The following is a 17,193-nucleotide window of genomic DNA, read 5'->3' as shown; positions in this document are numbered from 1 at the left end:
GGATCACAGCCTAAGTAGTAGTCAGTATAACATCTAGAAAGCATTCATAAGTGTCTTTAGAAACATTACTTTCTGTATAATGAGGGGGTAAGTCTATTTCTTTCCATGAAAATTATTTCAGTATTTCTCCTTCAATTGAATGAGTCCTGCAAAGTGGCTCTGGAACAAACTAAGTTTATGTGCAGGCTGATGTAACTGATGATGAAGTACTCAGTTTGTTAAAACTATTCCAGGCTCTTAGTATATTGATAGGTCGACCCTGAGGAGTGCTGGGTGATGGCACCTTTTCAACATCAGCAACTATTAATCGGCCAGGTGAAGAACTCTGTATTCTGTTTAGATGGCATCTCTGTATTTTATCACTTCTCTTTTTCTCTTTCCCCCAAATTTAGTAGTATTCTCATCAGGCAGTCTTTTGTATCAGCTTTCATAAAGCTACGAAAAGCCCTACAAAATACAGACTAGGTAGTATGTTAGACCTCACAAACAAATCAGCTGATTATTACATTTGCCTGCCACGCAACAAAAAGTCACCATAGCAACATCATTCTTTGTTCACTGCTGAAGTACTATAAATTCTTTTCTTACAGAAATACAAGAACTAATAAGCCACACCACCTAGTATTTTGCCAACCACTGTTTCAAAAACAGGAAAAAAAGACATTTTCTTCTTACACTCACTTTCAGTTGGGTTTAGGATGCACCTTTCCTCTTGTGCTGCTTTCACTCATCGGAACCCTTTGGGCCAAACTTTGCCATCACTTATGGGAATGCATTTGCCACCAGGTGAATGAGGAGAATCTGATACTGCTTATACTAAGGAAGACACAATTTCACTTTAGGACTGAAACAGTCTCCTTCACCTACCTGCCTCTGCCTGCCTACAAGACGATGAGGTTTAACTTAGGGGAATTATGTGTTGCTTTGAGACTTCCAAATGAGACCATATGAAGACACAGCATATTACAAGCATAGCTTTTAATATAATGACTTGTCCTGCAGTATTCTAAAAACATGTGTGAGTCAGTCTTCAAGGTGTCAGACTTTGCTACAGCACTGAAAGATTCCCAATAATTTTATTATCAACATTTTTAAAAGTGTCCATTCACTCTGGATGTTTTGAATTCTGCTTGTCCAGTTCTAAATAACTCCTGCTCCAAGGAGTCTACTTCTTAGTGGTACTCAGATTTCACAACACCAACATGTATCAGTGGGAGCTGCTGGGCAGAGGAACAAATACTTGAAGATAAAGTGATGCAGGTGAGTCAGTAGCTGGAAACTCAGGTGAGCAATCCAAAGACACTTATTTGAGCAGCTTAGTTAAAAAAAGTCCTGTCCCTAGTTCCCTGGGTGGGCAATGTAAAGTGAAAGACTCTCCCAGAAGGTGATGAGCCTTGTTCTGAATTGGGGGAGAAACTTCTCTTAACTGACTCTGTGGGGAGCCTACATGGAGTAAATACCCTGCAGATAACTACCCTCCACATAGTTACATGCCAGTTAGTAGGTGGTGGGAATAGCTTCCATTACTAAAATGTTTGAACAACTTGTAAGCAGCACAGAAACTTAAAGGTTAATTGGGTACTCAGACACACACAGACTCAAAAAAAATATGTATTTCCAAATGGTCCTTAATAACTTGCAGTTTTATTCATTTATTGAAGGGGATGTAAGTTCATAACCCACTTACAAGGGGAGCCAAATTGCAACTTTTGAAAATATAACCCACTATATTAGCTACAATAGCAAGATTAATATTCCTCTTATCTGTAGGTTTGTTTATTTAAACTTTTGGAAACATAAAAAGCTCTAGGCGCCTAGACATAAATTAAGAAAGACAAATTAATATGAGCAATCCTAGTAATTTCCTCTGTGTGCAAAGGGAAAATAAACCTCTTTGCTATGTACTAATCCCAACCCCAATATTCCCCCAGCCCTCAGCTGCCCTCTTCCTCCTCAAAAGCCTGGGAAAAGAAGTAGGGGTTTACAATATGCCTAAAAGATAAGCCTACTTCAGAATAAAGAAAAGGGTATAGAAAACAGCAAGAAAAACAAAGCACAAAAAAACCCCACCTTCCCTGAACAACTTTTAGTATTTTTTGATATGAAGAGAAGCTTTTTGATGCCCCCAAGGCTATGTTTGTCTTTAGCAAACAAAGACTGTGTGTTATTTCCTGTTACTCCTCTTTGCTTGCTGTTTTGTTTTTTTCTAGCGAGGATAACACACACAAAAAATCAGAGGTGCTTGGATCATTAAACATATTTATTGTTTAAACTTTCTAATTTGATATTATCCATACTCTGCAGCTAAACCAAAAATCTGGATGTGGAAAGTTAAGACAAGCAGCCAGGTTACAGAACCGCATTTCTGTAATGCTTACAGTTAGCCAGTATTACTGACCCCAAGAGCTGAAAGCCGTTAACCAGATCGCCCCAAATCAGGAAGCTGGTTCAAAACCCACAGCATTTCCCTTCTGTGATTCATGTTTTCTGCCACAGCATGTATTTAAGCAAATGAGCTGGGAGACAATGTTGACAGCATCCTTTTACTGTTGCTCCCATATATAATTTCCTAATTTTTATAAAGGCTATAAAACCAGATATGCTGGCGCAGATGTGTCTTACAAGCCCACAAATGCGAAGCTGAGCTTTTAGATTCACCCAACACCCCTACTGTTTAGGTCAGCTTATGAAATAATTCTCCCACTTCAAATGACTGCAAAGCTACAAGCCACTAAATCCGGGTTTTATAAGAAAAAAGTGACGACAAATTTGAATCATACTGACCGTTACCAATTACAGGTATAATTCTAAATAAATATGGGTATGTCTGAATCTAATGTGAAGTTGAAGAGAGGAAATTATATTTGAGGGAAAGGATGTTCTAGCATCTGTGCACTGTAAGGTTAAAAGAAATACAGATGCAATCCTATAAGACAGTAAATTCCATAAAGTGTATGTTATTAAAGCAAAGAACATCTGTTTTCATTTCATTTCATTCCAAGTGTCCTTAGAAGTTACAGAACAGCTGATAGCATAACAAAAATGCAGCTAATTCACAAAAAAATAAAAATAATAGAGAAGTCAGATTAAATCCACAGTGCAAAACAGTAACCCTTGTGAACAAACAGAACCAAACCAAACCCAAATAAATTATCAAAATCTCACCTTTTTACACAGCCCCGCCAGTTACATTAATATTTAATAAATAAAATTCCCTACTCAGACATGGATTTAGAGAAAGCATGAAAGAAGAAACAACATCAAAGCAAACAGCAAATCATACTTCACACCCTACTGACTGCTCTATAGTGAAGGCGTTTTTCATGAACACTGATCTTTACATTGAGAACAGTGATGGATGTAAATACAATCTCTATGCTGGTTGATTTATACAGAATACAAGTATTTTTAGACTACATCCTCATTGTGATTGTAACTTTTGTGCTGATAGTGACGCTGACAAAAGGCCCTGTCCTTCCATATTGATTCCCCACACAAACTTGCAATAACTTCAGGCCAAAGAAGAGGAAGTATCTGAAGATCCCCCAAGTTCATCAGCGACACAGCCAGGGTTCCCAGAGGCAGCAGGCACTTCGGTTCTGCAGCAAGCTGCCACGGAGCAGCCGCTGCAGGCCCCCAGCAAGGATGGGGCCTCTGGTGCAAGGACACAGGGGAAAACACACTTGACCCAAAACCGGCATTTGGTCCCAAACTGATCACATGCTTGTGTTCAGTCTGTGCTTTACCTCTGGGAATGTCAAAAGCTGGCACCAAAAGTTTCCCCAGGAGTATTACAGATTGGTAGAGCTCACTGTAAGTAGAAATGTTATGTTTATCTGGAGGGAGGGATTTCCTGAACTTCACCGGTGTTCCTACAGTGCTACCCATAAGCAAAGCAAGTCTTACACACAAAAAATTTACATTTTTATATTGACTAGCCAATGCAAGAGATGAAAGGAAGCATCAGGCCTAGGAAAAAAATCCCATAACTTTAAATATAGGCCATGAAGAATATTTACCACTCTTCCTCCTCTGCTTCTACACTCCCACACAGGTCAGATTACAGCAGGAAGTCCAAAGAGAAAGGTCACAGTGTCTCTTCTTGCTTGGCATTTAAGACTCCTGAAACTTAGATTTCATTCCTAGACATAAAAAACCCCACACCAACTCTCACTTTCTTTGATTTGTATTTCCATTTTTTAATTACTGAGAAGCTTATCTGGTTGCTCCCTCTGCAAATAACTTTAAAACAAGGTTGGATGTCTTCACTTATTTTGAAAACACAGGTGGGAAAACGTTACAGGAAAACAAACTTTTGGAATAAGAGTTACAGGCATTTTATACACAGAATGAATGTGTGTTTATATTGCTGGAACAGTCAAAACACATGGCAGCTCACACTACAGGTGGAGAACCACCAGCACCAGTAGCACTCTGAAAACAAGCAGTACTCAGTACCAGACACAGTCTCAGTAAAAGATCCTTCCATCGGTGTTGTAAAACACGAGCTGGTTTTGTTCCTTTCCATACTTCATGCTACTCTCCTGAGCTTTAAAATTCTGTCCTCTTCAGTGTTCACATACCTTCTTCCACAGCACCAGGCTACACATTAAAAGCAGAGTCTGCAGCATGTGCAAGGCTGTGTTGTGACTGATGAATTCTTCCTGACAGCATATTTTAAAGAACCTCCCACGGTACCTGATGGGACCAGGACCTCGGCCCAGGCAGGCGTACAAAGCAGGCAAGAGCTGCAAACTCTAACGTTCCCACTTGTGGCACAACACAGCCAGAGTGCTTTGGGTTTTCCAGGAAGACCCATCTCTCTGTGGTGAAGTAGCAGTGCTTAAGGGACATAAGCAAAACCACCAGGATTAAGGCATACTTTCCCAGCATATTCAGAGGTTTTAACACCATTTTTATGAATTTTAACCTTGCGGCAACTGGCCATTATGAGCTTTAATACGTATCATAAGCTTCTTGTATTGATGTGAACTGTAAAAATACCTGAGAAACATCTCACAGGGAACGAACTGCTTTCCTCTAGGTCTCGGTGGTGGGGCAGTGCCATGCTTTCGAAGCAAGTCCCGCTGTTGGCAGGCTGTTGGACATGCCTCCACCACTTAGTCGCTATGAAATGCTTCTTCTGTTAAGAAAAGTGTTATTAGTCTGAAATTGTACTCAGAAGGTATTGCAGCTGAAGTAGTAGCTGAAATGTGACCACGAAGTGGCCCCCAGCGGGGCAGAAGTCGCTTTTTCTCCACCAAGCGGTTCACTGCGGCCAGGAGGACGCCCGCGCATCCGACTGGACCGGCTGCAGGCGGGGGACAGCCGGGCCGCCGGGGTGGCCGAACGCCAAAGCCCCGCGGCCGACGGGCACCGCCGGGGAGCGCGGCGCGCCCAGGCGGCGGCAGGGAGCCCCCTGCTGCCCGGGGCCGGCGTGACAGCCCGAGCGGCGGCCCCAGCGCCCGGGAGGCTCCGCGCGGGGTCACGTGACCCACGCCGCTTACGCGGGCGTCGCGCCCTTCGCCCCGCCCGTCTTGTCTGTCCCTTGCCGGAGCCCGTAGCGGCGGCACCGCCTCCGTCGCCGGGCGCGGGCGGGGCAGCACTTCCGGCGCGGCGCGATGGTGAGCGGGCGGCACGGGCCCGGCCCGGGGCACCGGGGGCGCGGCCGCGCGCGGGAGGGGAGGGGGCCGCGCCGGCGCCGCGGAGCGGAGCGGAGCGGGGGGCAGGCTCGGCACGGCACGGCTCGGCGCGGCCTCCTCAGGCATCCCGCTGCCGTCGGCCGGGGTTTTGCGGAGTCACCGCCCGCGCTGGGCCTCCAGGCCGCCCCCGGCGGGGCAGCAGCGGGGGCCGCGCGGCCGGTGGCGCTGGGGCCGGGCAGGGCGGCGCGCCGGGGCCCGGTGCCGCTGCAGGCTCTCGCGGCCTGGCTCGCCGCGGTGGGAGGCCGGGGGGCCGGGGGGCGGGCGGCCTCCTGCGGGGAGCGGCGCTGCGGGGCGCGGCTGGCGGGGGGCGCAGGTGAGTGGGCCGGCGGGAGCGCGCAGGAGAGCTGCCTTGCGCTGCACGGCGGTTAGTGGCGCTCGTTAATTTAAGGGAGCAGGGAATGAACTCAAACTACGATGTAGCAAAGCACTGCAGTGCTACGTGAGTCAGAACCACACGGGTGAACATCTCCTGCCCTGCCTCATAAGTCCACACTTTAATTCACTGGCTTTTGACATTTAATTGGTATATGTTAGTACTTAGTTTAGGTAGGAGAAGCCTTATTATGGCATTTCTTTACGTGGAACTGTCCATAGGCGTTGAGGTTCATAGCAATGTACTTACATTTGGCTGGTTTGTGGTTTTTCTTTTTACACAGGGTCAAAGCCAAAGTGGTGGGCATGGTCCTGGTGGTGGCAAGAAGGATGACAAGGTAATTGAAACCAAAACAAATGCTTTTACTGATAGGGCGAGGTACAAGTGTGCTACAGAGGCTGGTTGCAGTAGGTTTTATTTTACTTATTTTTTTCTCCAGCTGTTGTACTTGGAACTGCATAAGAATATGCTTTTGCTAGCTTGGATGAAATGTCATCTCTTTTGGATGTACATTGGAGAAAATAGCTTGCTGTTCAAAACCAGAAAGTTGTACTTAACTATAAAGGAAAATGAAATTATTTCAGTAATAATTTATTCTTAAGAAGAATAAGACTATAAATCTGTCTGGGCTAGGAAAGACTAGTTGCCTTCAAACTGTCACTTAAGTAACTGGCTTTGATTTGAAAGTGGCAGCATGCTGTCATCTCCACAAGATCTGTACTTCATGTGGTGGACTATTAGAGACCTTTCCAGATTCCTTTTTGGATGGAAGTGTAATGCACATGGCAAACTATGTCTAAGCTGGCAAACTGAATGCGTGTTATGTGTTTATTAAAATGCAACAGCAATGTTCAGGCTCAATATTTTCCTTATCCTTTCACGTATGATTTTTTTTGGTGTGATTTACTTCAGGCTTTAGCCTTGTAAGTTCTATATTCACTGAAAATTGACAGAAATCTAAATTAAAGAGAGGAATGTAAAATAAGCAGGAGAAGAAATTTTTGCACTTCCTTTAAAAACTAGGAATAATATTTATTTTGTATTTCTTGCTATATATCATAATTAGACCCTTAAGCTGAGCTCTCAGTCTGTGCGCCTAACATCTGTGTGTGTTTTTCGATTGTTAATATCCTGATTTTTTTTTTCCCCGGAATGCTCTTTATGAATAAGGATAAGAAGAAGAAATATGAACCTCCTGTTCCAACCAGAGTGGGGAAAAAGAAGAAGAAAACAAAGGGTCCAGACGCTGCCAGCAAACTCCCCCTGGGTAAGGATTCTGCCTGCCCCAGCAGTGCTGTGGGCTGGCCCCTCACTGAGAAGTACAGAGCCGTCCTCTCCCCTAGATCTGGCTGTATGTAGGTCATAACTGATTAAACAGAAGGCCAAATGTAGGTTTTTTCTAACTAACATAAAAACACAAACTAAGGTTGTTGTTATGCAAGATGCAGCCTATGGATTACTGGGTAAGAGAGAGAGAGAGAAATTGAAATGAGGAGAAATGCAGAGGAACATTGTCTTTTAACCTAGAATTACAGTGGGACAAGTAAAATACTGCTGCTTGTATAGAAGTTCCTGTCAGAAAACAAAAGCAGAATTTCTGGTAAAGAACTAGTGAATAATAGGTACCATGTCAAACTTGGTGTAAAATACTGTGATTGTACTTTGATTACAGTGACTCCTCACACACAGTGCAGACTCAAATTGTTAAAGTTGGAGAGAATTAAAGATTACCTCTTAATGGAGGAAGAATTTATCAGAAATCAAGAGCAGATGAAACCTTTGGAAGAGAAGCAAGAGGTGAGGTTTGAGTGAACTGTTACTTCTAATATTACAGTAAGTGCTCTAATCTAAACTGCTTCATACAAAAGCAATCGAAATAAGGTGCTATGAATGTGTAAAGTCAGTACAAATACCATGTATATTAATATTCTTCATTAAATCACAACTACTGTCCAGAGAACAGAGGATTTTTTTTCTAGTGGTGTAACGGTTGTGGCCCAAGCATGAGGCCACAGTGGTTTTTTGTTTCTTCTGTTTTGTTAGTGGTTTGTTGAAGTGCAGCTCCCAGATATCCATCAGTAGAGAAAGAAAGTCTGTTCTAGCTATGTACATCTATATAGTGACATCCACAGGTAGAACTAAACCAACAATGCATTTGTTACTGACCTGTGCTTTTATGCCTTTTGGGGAAAGACCGTTTCTGTTATGTTTGCTGTGAACTGTTGAGCCGGTGTTGTACAAGAATGTTTTGCCTGTGTTCTTGAGGGTTTTTTCTTGGATTCTTCTTGACAACAGGAAGAAAGGTCAAAGGTGGATGATCTGAGGGGAACACCCATGTCTGTGGGTACCTTGGAGGAGATCATTGATGACAACCATGCTATCGTGTCCACGTCGGTAGGATCAGAGCACTATGTCAGTATTCTGTCTTTTGTGGACAAGGATCTGCTAGAGCCAGGCTGTTCTGTTTTGCTAAATCATAAGGTGAGTTGTTTTTATAAAATGAAGCACAAAGTTCTTGTACCGTTTTTAACTAGCCTTTCTTTCTGAGAATCACAGTAGAGCCAATGCTGTTTGTTTTACACAGCTAAACAGATGGCATTGGGTTTAGGCTTCAGCTTGTATTAATAATGCTGCGTGCTTTCTTTGACAACTCTTAATGTTTGGATTAGGTTCATGCTGTGATAGGAGTTCTGATGGATGACACAGACCCTTTAGTTACTGTGATGAAAGTAGAGAAAGCTCCTCAAGAAACATACGCTGACATTGGTGGCCTTGACAACCAGATTCAAGAAATCAAGGTATTCAGCTGTACTAATTTACTGTGTTAAGCCAGCAACGTAGCTGTTGTGCTGGGAGCTTGAAAGTGTAAGAGCAGGACCAGCTGCTGTTCGTGGAGTGCTCTTTTGTGTCTTGCACTTCTTCGTTTGACTTGGCTAGGCAGACGCCTGGACCTAAATCTTTTCAGTGGGTAGAGTACCCATTCACAAACCGTACGCGCAAAACTTTTCAGTTGCTGTGGAACCTGGAGAGCCCTGAGCTCATAACAATCCCTGCAATACCTTACTATTTTGCAAATTGTAAAGTTATTGATTGTTGCAAGATGAGAGTTAAATTGTAAAAAGTGCTGAGGTTGTTTTGAGTGTCTGATGCCATGCAATCTAAGGATTTTGTGGGTAGGGCTTTTTTGGCTTGTTCTGTGTTTGCATTTATTGTTTGTAACATTGGGGTTATATTGTTTGTTCATGGGGGGTTTTGGTGGGAGGTTGGGGGATTTTTTTGTTGGTGGGTTTGGGGGGAGTGTAGTTGATTGTTGGGGTTTTTTGTTGGTTTTTTGTTTGGGGTTTTCTGTTTTGGTTTTTTTTTTTTTCCCTTACCAGCAGAGCTCTATCTGGTAAAATGAACCCTGGTAAAATGAAACTCTTTTGCTTTGTGTAGGTGTCCAAAATCATAAATGCTCTTGAAAGGAAGGCATCCTTCCATAAAGGGTTCTCCTACGCCAGGGTCCTCCATGAGCATTTGGGAGTCAGGAGGTTGGAGGAAGGGGGAACACTCACTGGTTCTTTTCCACATGTTGAGTGGAAACACTGGGAAGACCTGTTCAGATAGAGTAGCTGTCTGCCTTTAGAACTGGAGGCAGCAGAGACACATGCTTTTCAAGGTCTGTTTAGAAATCAGTTAAGTTTTTTGCCCTGATTACTTTTATTAATGCTGCTCTTGAGATCCCTGCAGAACTTCTGCGGAGAGCACCCGCTCTTCATAAAAACTCAGGTTTGTTTTTCTTGTGCTGCAGGAATCTGTGGAGCTTCCTCTCACTCATCCGGAATACTATGAAGAGATGGGTATAAAGCCACCCAAAGGAGTCATTCTGTATGGCCCACCTGGCACAGGTATCTTACAGTACAGTAACAACTGTGCTGAGCGAACGCAAGTGAAATAAATTACGCTTGGTTAGGATTAAAACACAGTTAAGTCTGTCACAAATTTCGTATTTTGTTAAAGCGCTTCCCTCCCTCCCTCCCTCTGCAAACTAACTACAGTATTTCTTTTCAATTAAAAACAGGTAAAACTTTACTAGCCAAAGCAGTGGCAAACCAGACTTCGGCAACCTTCCTGAGAGTGGTTGGTTCGGAACTTATACAGAAGTACTTGGGCGATGGTCCAAAGCTCGTGCGTGAACTGTTCCGTGTGGCTGAAGAGCACGCGCCCTCAATTGTCTTCATTGATGAAATCGATGCCATTGGTACCAAGAGGTACAGTATTCGAACTCCGGCTTTGTATGCAAGGGTTGCCAGGGGCAATAAAAGGTTTCCTAGAAACACTTCTTATGCAACCATATTGATACTCCGTTTCTTGGCTCTGCTACCGTTTTCCTAATTGTCTTTTTGATATAAGCTTTTTTATCAAGTAAAACTTCAAATAACTTCTTTGAAATTAAAATACATCATAACCTTTTCATACTGAATAGATACCATCAGGGACTTAACCTCTGTTCTCTTGCTACCTAGTAATATCTCTATGATAAAGCGTCTTAACAGAGAGAGATGCTGTGTAGAAGTTCGTATGGTATCCTCCAAGTGCAAATCCAAATAGACAGTAATCGGCTTCAGTGATTCGGCAGTAACACAGCGTCTGTGATACAGGATATATCCACTTATCATTTGCCTCTCCAGATAGGTGGCTAAATACTTAGATTCTTAGAATATTATATAGTAAGGTACAGCATGTGATGTCATGGAGAAGCACTGCTTGTGCCACACTAAGCTATTGTTCAGTCTGTATCCAAGTTGTATTACTTCAACAGTTCTGTAGGCTGGGTGGAACTGTCCAATACAAATAGTCTTTAAAGTAGTCAAATGTTTTTAAATAAATAAAAAGGTGCTCTTACATATTACTATAAGGCTGCTAGCCTGAAGCTCTAGTGTAAGGCAGCTTCTGCCCCATGTGTTTCAGTATATGTAGAAAGAAACGTGGAATTCTTCATAAATGTTATGTCACTTCAAACTGTTCCTAAACATGGGTGACCTGTTTGGATATAGATTTTCTAGTCTAGATTTCCTTCACATGACTGCTGTTGCTTTCCCCAGCTACAAGAACAGTTCACTGTCTCTTTAACCTAGACGTCACAATATGATTCGGAAAACTTGTTTTTTGTTGTTTTCTGTAGGTGAAGATTAAATTTAAAAAAAAAAAAATCTGTTATGGGTGTTTAAAAAAAGCAAAAAAAACCAACCCACAACATACTATTTTGTTTATGCATTTGTGGCAGTTATGTGAAGTATGTTCTTAAATTTGCATAGTGCTTTATCTGACTACCTTGTTTACTTAAAGGTATGACTCAAATTCAGGTGGTGAGAGAGAGATCCAGCGTACAATGCTGGAGCTGCTGAACCAGCTGGATGGGTTTGACTCTCGGGGGGATGTTAAAGTTATCATGGCTACAAACAGAATAGAAACGCTGGACCCAGCTTTAATTAGGCCAGGTAAGAGTCTTCCTACTGTGTACGTTTAAGTTGCTTTTCTTTGTGAAAGACTTCTCAAGCATGGGCTGGTAAAAAGAACGCAAGTTGCTGGGTAGTCTTCATTCACAGTCTCATCTGTGTTGGTGTGGCTGTTAAAATTGGAACCCCTTCACAAGTTTCCCAACGGCAGAAAAACCTGTGGAAGAGAAGTAGTATGTTGGTTTCCCTTACGTATACATGAACAATTTGAATGTTCTTCCTTTGTATTAAGATGACATAGCTATTTGGAGTAATTGTTAAGGCAGACTGTAATGCAGAGCGTTTCGTTCACTTCTGCAGCAGCTGGGGCAGGTAGGGCAGCACCACTTGTGCTTCATAGGTGAGGACGTAAGCCTTAACAATGGGAGCCTGGGTTTTGGTGGAAGGAAACAAGTCTGCTTCCTTACCAGCCTGCCATACTACTGTGGCTGGGGGTTGAGCGAGGGCGTAGTACCTTGTTTTGACACATGTATTTCATCTTGAGCCAAGAGCTTGGACAGGCACAAGCAGTATTTTTAGATGGCCCCTAACAATGTACCAAAACATTTCTGTAGGTATGTGGGGTCTGTTAAATCGGAAGGTAGGAAGCAACACAGATCAAAGCTAAGCCTCCCACTAGTGTCCTCAAGTAAATCCTGAGTACTGAAGAGGGTGGTAAAGATACTCCTACAGTGGAAGAGGTAAAGATAACTTCAGATGAAATTGCCAAAGAACAATGAAGAGCCACTAGACTGTGTGCACCCAAGCAGTTTAGAAAAACAGACTCCACAGTATGAAGTTGCTGAGGAGTGTGTTCTTTCAAAAAGGTCTGGGTTTGTCACTGTCTTAGCCTTACGCCCTCCAAATCAAAACCAGTGCTGTTTGTGAGAGTACAGAGGAGAGAATACTATACCAGTATTAAGAGACAAGCTAAGATGATCTAAAATTTAGTGGAAGCTTCCTATACCTATTGGGTATTTAAATTACAACCATTGCTTGAGCAACCAAGGCACTTCTGGCAGCTCAGTAGATCGATTTACTGTTGTGTGTGGTAGCCTGGAATATCATATGTGGTGCCATTGACCCTTTTTAGAAAAGATACTGTAAAACTAAAGAAAAACAGGAGTGATCTGGAGATGGAAAATATCTTCAAAAAGATTGCTCACTGAAGTTGGAACAATGAGTACCACAACATCCAAAGTCCCTGCTGACATAAAGGACACATCTGGTAGGGACTTGCAATGGAGCTATTTATGCAGAACCTTCCTTCTTCAGTTAGGGCTTTGGGTTTTGGGGGTGTTCTTTAGGAAATTGGTCATACAGGGAGGAAGGGTTCTTCAAGTTGCCGCAGTGATTTATTCTCTCTGTTGTGTGTATGTACGTGGCAGAAAATTAAAACTTCAGAGCTAACTGTAATCTCCAAGTAGAATAAAATTTATTAACAAGAGCATAAGTATTTGATTATTGCTTTTCTGTGCTGTGACACATCAAGTTTTTTACGTTTATACGTGACTCGGGGAAGGTTTTTCATGTTTCCCAGGTGAGGTGTCTCTTACCACGCTGCTGAAAAAGGTGGTGTCGTTGCAGGTGTCTTTCAGCTCCAGTACCTTCCTGTTCATTGCAGATAGTCTGATCTCACCACCTACTCCAAGACATGATTGACTGTGGTGTGAAGAAACAGTGACTGTCTGTCTACCCTTGAAATGTGCCTCCCGCTCTGTTTCCCATAGCTGCATGCAAAAAACCTAAGACTGAACTTTTCTTCTGCACAGGACGTATTGATAGGAAAATAGAGTTCCCTCTACCCGATGAAAAGACCAAGAAACGGATCTTTCAAATTCACACAAGCAGGATGACATTGGCTGATGATGTGACTTTGGATGAGCTGATCATGGCAAAAGATGATCTCAGTGGTGCGGACATTAAGGTAAGTGTATGTCACTATTGTTTACACTTCAAAACACAAATCAAACCAGTTGGGGGTTTTTTTACTGCATGTGGAAGCATGGTCTGTTGAAACTGTTCTCTAATTACCTGTGGTTACATCACTGAGGGACAGTTGGATGGCTGTAAAATACCTTTTATGAGTGCCATGTGCTTGGTTTTACAAGTGGGAAATTTATTGTAATTATGAGGTAGCCAGTAAGAGTATGTACCTGTTACCTGAATATGGAAGTGGACACTAGAAGCGAAGCATGGAGTCTTGCACATTTGTGCAGGATTAATCTTAAACATTACTCAGGATAGTCCCTGAAGATGCTTCTTATCCTGCACTACATGGCAAGCAGATAAAAGTGCAACTGTAGATTAGGAAGCTCCAGACACGCATGTCTGCTTTTCGGAAGCAGACAGAGCTCTTGCTAGAGTTGCCACGCTAATGAGCTTAACCGGACATGACGTTACTCATCAGCTCACTGCAGAAGGGTAAACACAGCCCGCTGTTGACAGAGCTGGATGCATCTGTTCCTTGCAGGAGGGAAATACTGTTGTTACGAAGGTGCCTTCCTGCCGTGGGAGCATTGCTCTGACTACAGAAGGGCATACTCAGTGAGCTTTGGCTAGGTGGTTTCACATGCTTCTGAACAGCATCAAACTTCAGAGTGCACATTTCGTTAACATTCTTCACTTCTGCTACAGTCAGTTGGAGCAGTATGATGATGATGCTGTCTTCTAAGGTATGGCTGGAGGGGTTGCGTAGCCGCTGACCCTTGCTTTCTTTGTTGCAGGCCATTTGTACAGAGGCCGGTTTGATGGCTTTGAGGGAACGGCGAATGAAAGTAACAAATGAAGATTTCAAAAAGTCTAAAGAAAATGTTCTGTATAAGAAGCAGGAGGGAACCCCTGAGGGACTGTATCTTTAAGTCCTCTGTCTCTGCAGACTGTCAGGAACTCTTTCTGTGTTGATGATGGTCTTTGTGTAAAACCATAGTCTAGCTGATTTTCATTCTTGAAGAGGTTAAATCCCAGTGGGTTTTGGGTGAGTGTAACACTTCATTTCCCAATAAAACACTTTCATGAATTGAACTGTTTTGGCAGCAGAGACCTGCTGTGTACATGGACCTGTCTGTTGCTTCAGTCAGACCGACTCTCCAGAAGAAGCACCAGTGCCAGGTGAGTGCTTGCCTCCGTGGTGCACAGCATGCTGCTGACACACCACAGCTGCAGGGGGTGCAGGCACCCCCCGTCAGTCCTTAGGCAGGGCAGTATCCATCTTCGTCTCATTAGTACTCATAGTTTAGGGACTTAAGCACATTTGGGTGAGGTAGTTGTAATGGTGAAGAGTTTACAAGTTTGTTTTCCTAAGAGGGCTACGTTCATTACATGGACCTGTTTGCTTTACTGCAATAGAGAATGTCTTTGAAAGGAACCCACGCAGCAGGAGGCTCCACAGCCCCAGGCCTGATGTGCGTACTGTTCAGGGACATGCGCTGAACAGCCCCCGTGCTGGAGGTGCACAGTTTGTCATACTGCAGACATGCAGAGAGTAAATTCAAACTACAAGTCACACGCTTGACACTTCTGCAGTGTCGTCTTAAAATGAATTCTTCCCTTCCAAACAAATCTATTGCCTGCAGCTCCATCCCCATAGCAAAATAGACATAAACTCCTAAGCTGCAGTGGTGCATATGCTGCTTATTGAGCGTTGTGTAGCATGCGCTTGTTAAGGTCTAAGAACTAAATTTCTACGTGTTGTACATGTGATTTTTAAGGCTTATATAAAGTTCCGGTTTGCAGTTAAGCAATGTGCAGTCTTTGTTCTGGAAACGTTTTGTGGGAACAAATGCTCTGGGCAGTAACAGACATCTGAGAGTTAACACGCAGCGCAGTCCCTCTGACTGCCAGTGCTGAAACAACAATGGCAGCAGCAAGGCCAAGAGATTTTGGTTTTCCATGTAAAAATTATGTGGTTCATTGTTAAAAACAAACCCTACAGATGAATGGAGTCTATTTAATCTGGATGACAGGAACCCTGAAATTGAGTTGTTTTTCATCTGGAGATAGAAAAACAACAAGCAAAGTTTTATTACCCATTCTTATAAACCTTAGATCCATCTCCTTGGAAAGGGCACAAGCAGCCAGCAATTTTTTAGCACTTTCTAATCATGGCAGTTGATCTCATCATTGCTTGAGGGGCTGAGGAGTTTTATGATGTGTGGCAAGCAAGGCTTTTTTTATTTGGGACACGGCTGCTGATGCTGGCTAGAAGCAACAACCCCAGAGAGGTCCGTTCAGCTGACTGAAGGAAAGCTGCAAGGGATTAAGCTAAACCCAGAACTGTCTGCCACAACGGTTACCAAAAAAAGAAACATAGCTGAAAATTACTTTTTGCAGCAGAACTTACCTTCTGCCACTTTTTCCAGCATTTCTGAACGTGAGTCACAAAGATCATGACAAAAGGAGAAAGTGAACAGTGAGTACGTTCCCCATAGGGACAGAAAAAGTGACTGGGGTGTGAATTAAAAGGCAGGACTTAGCCTAGGGGCTCCGGTGTGTGAGCGGCCTCCGCCCACCCCCAGTGAAGGAAGCAGCACTGGGAGAAGCTGTGCGAAGGGAGGGGCCCAGGGGCAGGGATGCATGGAACAGTGACTGAAACGAGTTATTGCTGCCATCACCAGAGGTGTTCCAAGATGCAGCTGAACAGGGTGCTAGATAATCTCACCTAGGCTTGCTGTCCCACAGAAGGTTGGCCCAGATGATCTTTCAAGGTCCCTCGCAACCTGGACTGCTCTGTGATTGTATACTCTGAAGAGAAACAAACAGGAGCACAGCCAAGCTTCTCCTGTTCTCCATGTGCCTTCCAGGTCTTCAGGGGGAAGGGCATTCTGCTTTGATGGAGGAACAAAGCCACACACACACACAAAATTTGCAATGTTACTGTGCAGCACACAGCCCTACCTCCAATTCAGGAGCTCTCTCACTTCTGGAAGAAGCATGGATTTTGAAAAGAAAATATGTATTTTTTTACAAAGACTAATCAATTCTCTAGCAAAATCAACATCATTTGCAACCACAGCAATATTCTAAGGTTCTTAAGAAGTGTAATGCCATGTAAAAGTCCACACATTCTGATTATTTTAAATATTGCAGGGAAAGGAATAAATGAGGTGCAGCCCAAACTAAAACATACTGTATCCTGTATTGTGCTACAGGCAAAACTGAGCCATAGGTTGTATAGCTTTCTCCAGCCATAGTTTTCCATGTACACAGATCTCACCAGGTGGATGATCCCAATTGTTTTAGTGCTGTTAGTAATATTTTTTTCCTAAAAACTCTCCGAAACAGTTTTGGGTATTCAGTGGCTGCAGGTATCCTCTTGTCAGATGAAGATCCAGCTTCTGAGTACTTGGTCTCAAAGAGTAGAGATGCTAAACTGTCTTCTGCATATTTCAGCATATTCTGTCTTATAAAAACAGAACATAACTGTATCTTTAAATTGTTACTATATTTCATATTACTTCTGTAGGAGAATGCCTAAAGGCTCTTGGAATAGAAGCTACTAATTAATCATGTTTTGACTACTCTGCCTTCTTCAGGGAGGAATAAATCCAGACCTCTGTTTCTCTCACAATGCCTACATTTGGGTCAAAAGCAAGTAATCAGTTACAAAAATTTGTTTAAAAGCGCGCTGCTTGGAGACGCA

The 17,193-nt window shown here is 43.2% G+C and overlaps 1 protein-coding gene across 1 annotated transcript; it reads left to right on the top strand.

The window, feature by feature from the left end:
* Nucleotides 1-5,511: 5,511 nt before the first annotated feature.
* PSMC1 (proteasome 26S subunit, ATPase 1) lies at nucleotides 5,512-14,576 on the top strand. The gene is made up of 11 exons (XM_055717171.1): nucleotides 5,512-5,624; nucleotides 6,359-6,412; nucleotides 7,246-7,342; nucleotides 7,748-7,872; nucleotides 8,371-8,556; nucleotides 8,745-8,873; nucleotides 9,866-9,962; nucleotides 10,136-10,325; nucleotides 11,404-11,555; nucleotides 13,325-13,479; nucleotides 14,279-14,576. The coding sequence occupies exons 1-11, from the start codon at nucleotides 5,622-5,624 to the stop codon at nucleotides 14,411-14,413; spliced, it is 1,323 nt and encodes a 440-aa protein (XP_055573146.1). The 5' UTR covers nucleotides 5,512-5,621; the 3' UTR covers nucleotides 14,414-14,576.
* The last annotated feature ends 2,617 nt before the right edge of the window (nucleotides 14,577-17,193 follow it).

Source organism: Falco cherrug, chromosome 7 (assembly GCF_023634085.1).
Source record: "Falco cherrug isolate bFalChe1 chromosome 7, bFalChe1.pri, whole genome shotgun sequence".
NCBI classification, from domain to species: Eukaryota; Metazoa; Chordata; class Aves; order Falconiformes; family Falconidae; genus Falco; species Falco cherrug.
Note: the sequence above shows the minus strand (reverse complement) of the source record. Positions and strands in the feature narration are given on the sequence as shown.